The 6,000-nt window shown below is 38.5% G+C and overlaps 1 protein-coding gene across 1 annotated transcript in view; it reads right to left on the bottom strand.

Annotated features, from left to right (window-relative positions):
- Window positions 1-4,395, bottom strand: part of lekr1 (Leucine-, glutamate- and lysine-rich protein 1) — an 85,187-nt gene extending 80,792 nt beyond the window's left edge. The window contains exons 1-2 of the mRNA XM_067594412.1: window positions 4,277-4,395; window positions 766-869 (exon numbers count right to left, since the gene is read on the bottom strand). Coding sequence (XP_067450513.1) covers window positions 766-869; window positions 4,277-4,280 — 108 coding nt within the window. The 5' untranslated portion in view covers window positions 4,281-4,395. The remainder of the gene's footprint in view (window positions 1-765; window positions 870-4,276) is intronic.
- Between the last annotated feature and the right edge of the window lie 1,605 nt (window positions 4,396-6,000).

The raw sequence follows: 6,000 nt of genomic DNA, 5'->3' as shown, positions 1-6,000 counted from the left end.
CCGGCCAAGACATTGCTTTAGCAGAATTACTTGCGTCTGTATGTGCTCAGTACATTTTAATAATGCCAGGGCATATAAAACCCTTTTCAAGATACATGGCATTACTTCAAAAATGCATTAGTGTCAGCTTGAAAGAAAAAAGTATTAATTTCTGGGAATAGTAGTGGCAATAATAATTTTTCTTTCACAGAGAGAATAGATTGCTAAACTTCCTGTGTCCTTCCTGTTCAAGAGGGCAAAGCCAAAGACATTCCCTGCTAATTTATATTCATACCATATGGCATATCATATGGCAATACGTAACTGCCACCTGACATTGACAAGGATATAAAGCAACACACCATCATTGCCATGTTACTTCCTGTCTGCTTTATCTTAAAACAGATGGAAGCTTAACAGAGGCGACATTGTCCCATTTCTTAGTCAAATCATATGGATTACTGCAGCATATGGAGAGAATGCAGTGCTGAAACACTCATCAAGATGTAACAAACGTGTTTTCAACATATTTATATTTCTGGGTTGTAAAAAAAAAAAAGAATCACATTTGTTAACAGCATATGATGTGTAAATATGGTCTTTCATTAGCATGTTGCTTTGGAGGGTAACACGTATGGGCTACATACATACATGTGTGTGCTGAAGATGATTTCACATCGGCACTGATGAGGGTTGGGTTTTGGTGTTCAGCTATAACTTGAAACAAAAACTCAGCAAGATACCTGCCAGACATTTCAGGAGCATGATTTTTGAATTACTTCTTACCTTTTTTATCTCATTAGGCAGCGGGTAGATCGGAGGACAGTAAAGAATCATTTTCATCTCCTCCTCCTCCTCCTGCTCTGCCTCCATAGATCTCTCCTTGTCTCCTGGGAACAAGCAGAAGACCGGCAGGATTAGCTATATTGGAAGTGGTGTACAGTGTGTGTTATGGATTTTCATTTGGTGAAGCAATGTGAGCATTTATGCATAAAGAAACAAAACAATACGCTTTCTTGAAGTACACAAAAAGCATGGCTAACAATATCACAAATCAAGACATAAAAGAGGTGTTCGGTGATTACACGGGGGTGAATTTAGGGCCTTTGTTTACGATAGTATATTTAGTCATACATATGTAAGAAATTACTGTACATATTTTAAATTTCTGCAATTATTATGCTACTGCAAACTGATATGTTGGGAAGGAAAATGCAAAGAATTCAACACATTTCTACTTCTTCTTTCGTAAGTACTGTCTCTGAGCTAATGTTTAACAGTTAGTTGTTGTTGTTAACAGTGAGTTATGCTTTAAATGGTTGTTAAGTACTACGTCTTTAACTTCCACATTCCTGTGTAAAATCTGTCTTTACCAATTTACAGCAGCAGCCAACAGCAACTTCCAACAAAAAAAAAGTATATGTGTAAAAACAAAAATGTACCTACTAATACTTCTGAAAGTCAAAAGAAGATAAAACCCTGACATCAAAGTATTTCTAAAACTGTCCTAAGACAATTTGTCCTCCACAATATTATGTACATAGAGTACATAGAGTCCTCCACAATATTATCCAGGAATATCGACTACTCTTTTCAGGATAAAGTGGGTGGTACTTTTAAACTGATTAATAGCACTTTGCCTGTGAGGTTAATGTAAGGCTAAATCCCTTAGCGTGATGTCCACCATATTAAACCCATTTGACATACACTCTATTCAATAGATTAATCAGTCAAGCTTATGGCATTAAGCTTATAGACTGTAGATTATGGCATTTCAGAGCTGAGGGTATTTTGACTCCACAGCCATACATTAGCTTGTCCTTCCACTGCTGGGCAACACAAGGTTTACTAAGGACTGACTCAACATTCAAGTGTGGGAACTTTCCAAAAAAGAAAAAGTTCTAATAACTCTTTTTCTGCATGTTTTTGTCAATTAATGATGACGATCATAGTTTAATTGTATTATGTGTAAATGTAGAAAGAAAGAAAATGTTTTGTGTACCAGTACTGAGTTGTTTCAGTTAGCAAACCACGGAAAGTCCAGCTTTCCCATATTGTGTAATAGTGGCCGACTGGTTGCTAAGGTACAGTCAGTAATGTGGGCTGCTGTGGGTGAAGGAGGTCATAGTAATGCAAGCCTAACGCAGCCTCTATATGCCTATATGTCTGTGCATGCTTTCAGGGCATTTATCTATCAGCTCACCATTATCAAAGGGGAAAGCATCACGCCAACCTAACACTTGACCTCAGATTAAATACCTCTGGCTAACTTGGGGCCAGAGGTCACTCCTATCAGATGGTCCCCTGTGCACTGCTGCATGCCAGACATTAAATGCGCTTGCACACCATCAGAGGGAAATAAAGTGAGAGGATACAGGGCTCAAACACAAGCATAACGTGCACACACATCCAATTACATACAATCAAAGAACTCATGCAAAGGCAGGCAGGTTTAACTTGATACACACGTTAAAAGACTTCAGCACTAGCATGTAAACAAGCATGTTTACTCCTTCTGTCTCTTTCACACTCACACACCAGTGCAGACACACAAACCCTGCCCGATCTAAGAGCAGGCCTCATGCTCACGCACGCTAATAGCCTGATTGCCCCCCTACTGTCTCTAGGCTCTGCATTTAAAACACAGCAGAGATCAGCAATCACTGACTCACACAACACAGATAAATTAGTAACGCCCTGTGACAGCATTAAGCAGGCCTATACTTTTAGACGGACGCCGATAGAAATGACTGATTTTGCATGAGAACTGTTCCCCCGTGACATTTTGTCCGTTTTAGCCATGATTGAACTATTAATCAGTCTAATGTGAGAGAGGCAAGCTGTTCATAAACTCATCTATTCTGCATGGACGCATGCCTGAGTCGTGAGAGGAAACATACACACGAACATATACACTCATGAGGGCCCACAGTTCGACACGAGCACAAAGACAAGCACTGATGGGCAAAAAGTATTTGACTAGTGATGGGAGGACCAGGGAGATAAAGAAATGTCATCCTGAAGAAAGCAGCTGGAACTGAAAATGTGAGAATTTATTGATCCACATAGATCATTGTTTAAAGTGTTCACCAAGTTTTTTTTATAGTGGTTTCGAACACCTAAGCCTCCTTTATGTCCAAACTTTAAGGAACAAAGGTAAATTGAAGTGGTGAGTTAAGTTTACTCACAAAGTCAAAGCACATGCTTACATTTACATTTTCACCTGCCTCAGCAAAACATCCCTGGATCGTTTACAGGTGGTCCAAAAATGCTGCTACTAAACTCTTGAACAGGTCCTCCAAAAGGTCTCATGTGACACTGATTCTGATTCATTGGCTCCCCATCAAATTCAGAATCCAGTTCAAAGTTCTTGTGGTCAGCTATAGAGCTCTGCATGGTCAGGTACCTGCCTGCATTAGAGATCTACTGCAGCCCTATGTCACCAGTAGGTCTCTAAAGTCTTCTGATCAGGGTTTGCTGGTTGTTCCTAGAACAAGGAAGGAGACTCTGCTTTTGAGGTTGTGGCTCCTAAACTTTGGAACTCTCTCCCTTTGGATTAAAGATTTGTGGACTATGTGGAGACCTTTAAAAAGCAGCTCAAGGCCCATGTGTTCAGACTGGCCTTTGTGTAATTCTTCTAGTTTCTAATTATTGTGTTTTTTTATTGTGTTTTATGTCTGAATGTGTGTTGTTTTATCTCCTCTGTGAAGTGCTTTGTGACGTCTCTGCTCTTGAAATATGCTATATAAATAAAGTTACTTACATGGATGAAAACACAGTACAAACATGCAGACTTTGGGCACATTAATGAAATAATATGATAGTTCTATTTCACATTCAAGGGAGGTATATATTTCTTTATACAGTAGATATCTCAAGAAAGCTCATAGTTTATATATCTCATGCAAATTATAGAAATATACCATTTCCTCGAAGAGCATAAAATCCTGAACTACTAAAAATGACCGTCCCTATTTACTAGCAATGTGAAAACTGAGTCCAAAATGCAGTTTTGTTTAAATGCAGGCTTAGTGAACGTTCTCTATTTTAAACTATAGCCACAGTTCTGTGAGTTCCTTTTTATTAAATGAGGGACGAGTACTGTGTGAAAATAATACACAAAAGAACCAGAGCTGAACACTATTTATGAACGGATCATCTCAAAAACTACCGTAACGCTAACATTAACATTAGCTAACAATGTAAACAATCAGTGCGCTCTCTCACCTAACCTAACTTTAACCACTGCATTCACACCAGAAAGAATGACTTGTGAACAGAACAAACATTTACCTACCCATAGTGAATAGTCTCGTTTGGAATGAAGGCGAAAATAATCACAAAATACTCGAAATTTTGACTGATTTTCTCCTGGTATGAGACGTGCTCAGGGTGTTGCTATGGCTACGACGTAGCTTTGGCACGTAGCCACGCAGCACAGGAAGTTGTCTTTCTATCCAAAAGTTTAATAGGATTCCCATGTGGTTTTTCATTATGATCGTACACAAACCACCACACTTCTAGCGGTAGTGTATTTCTCAGTTATTTAATTTAGTCACTAGCAATTTAAACAGAGCAAAATCAAGTTACAGGTGACGAGTATGGATGTATAATTATCTCTTTTAATACATCCGTGGTGAGGAGAAAGATGATTCCTGGTCTGGTGGAGAGCAATTTTCCTGTGTTATCAGCCAGTGGTGTGAAGCCACTTGAGCAACAGTTCATCCTTACCATAAGCGTCTTATGTCTCAGGGGATGAAACCTCAGTTGGTTCTGCTCATCACTTCAATTTTATGCTTTGGCAGCTGGAAGATTCACATGGGAAGGACCCTGATTGACATGAACAGGCTAATGGCTTTCCTGTGTTGAATATATGACTTGCAACTACAGAGTTATAGTGGAGGTAATCATTAAAGATAAATAAACTTTGGAAATTAAGGATGACCCCATATATATTTATTTTTTTACCTTAAATTTCACAGGTTAGCTGTATCCATCTGCTTTCAGTCTTAGTGTGAAGATAGGCTTAACATATCCTGGACCAATTTATATTACTGAGCGCACTGAGATGAAATTGATATTGATCCTCTCATGTATTTCTTATTACAGTCATGATGTAATGTAACTCTAGGTAAATGGCTAATACAATTTCCAAGATGTCAGACTATTTCCAGAAACACAAAAAACATACCCATAAACTTGGAAGGATTAACACACTGGGACAACAAATATAAATATTGGTTTAAACTTACTAAATGTGCTATATGTCCCATAAATTAACTTCTTTAACTGTAATACAATGATGTTTTACATTAGTCCTCACTAATTGTTTTTTAACATGTAAATTCCTCTCAAATCATGTTAACTTTCTCTCATTTGAAACAACTTTTGGATACCATCAGGTAATAATATATAATATACATAATAATCATCATAATTTTTTGTTTGTAAAAGATAAAGAATGAATAAGCTTTTGTGTACAAAATGCCGACAGACAACACCTTGAAGTCACATTGGCTGAGCTCTGCCTGCTTGCATGCATAGGTCCATGCTCTGTTTGGGGTGCATTTAATGCATTGCCTCAGAAGTAATGTGAAATAACAGCCAGACATTCCCGCAGGGGCTTTTACAATACCAGTCATTTAATGGTAATAAATGGTTTACAAATGTCTTTGGACAGGCATTTTGGTCTTTTATGTGATATTGCTCTCATTTCTCTGGGGCTGACCAAACCAAACCTGTGTCTGAATCTGGGTTGATGTCACCTACTCTAATAGAGAGGTAGAGAGAGCTAGAGGGAGAGAGAGATCTTTGGTATGATTTCATTGGGGATGTATGTCGTGCTATTTATGGACCCATCAATGAATCGTGCAGACTCTGTTGCTCTGATGGAAATTGCACTCGCCCACTCAAGTCTAGCCTACCTTCCGTGCTTGTTTATCTGCCTTCACAGCAGAAAGAAATTGATGAACCTGACAAAAGGGGGAAAAATGCTGTACTCAGGCAGAGACAATAATCAAA

This window comes from Thunnus thynnus, chromosome 7, assembly GCF_963924715.1.
Source record: "Thunnus thynnus chromosome 7, fThuThy2.1, whole genome shotgun sequence".
NCBI lineage: Eukaryota > Metazoa > Chordata > Actinopteri > Scombriformes > Scombridae > Thunnus > Thunnus thynnus.
This window is presented reverse-complemented; position numbering and strand designations above follow the sequence as displayed.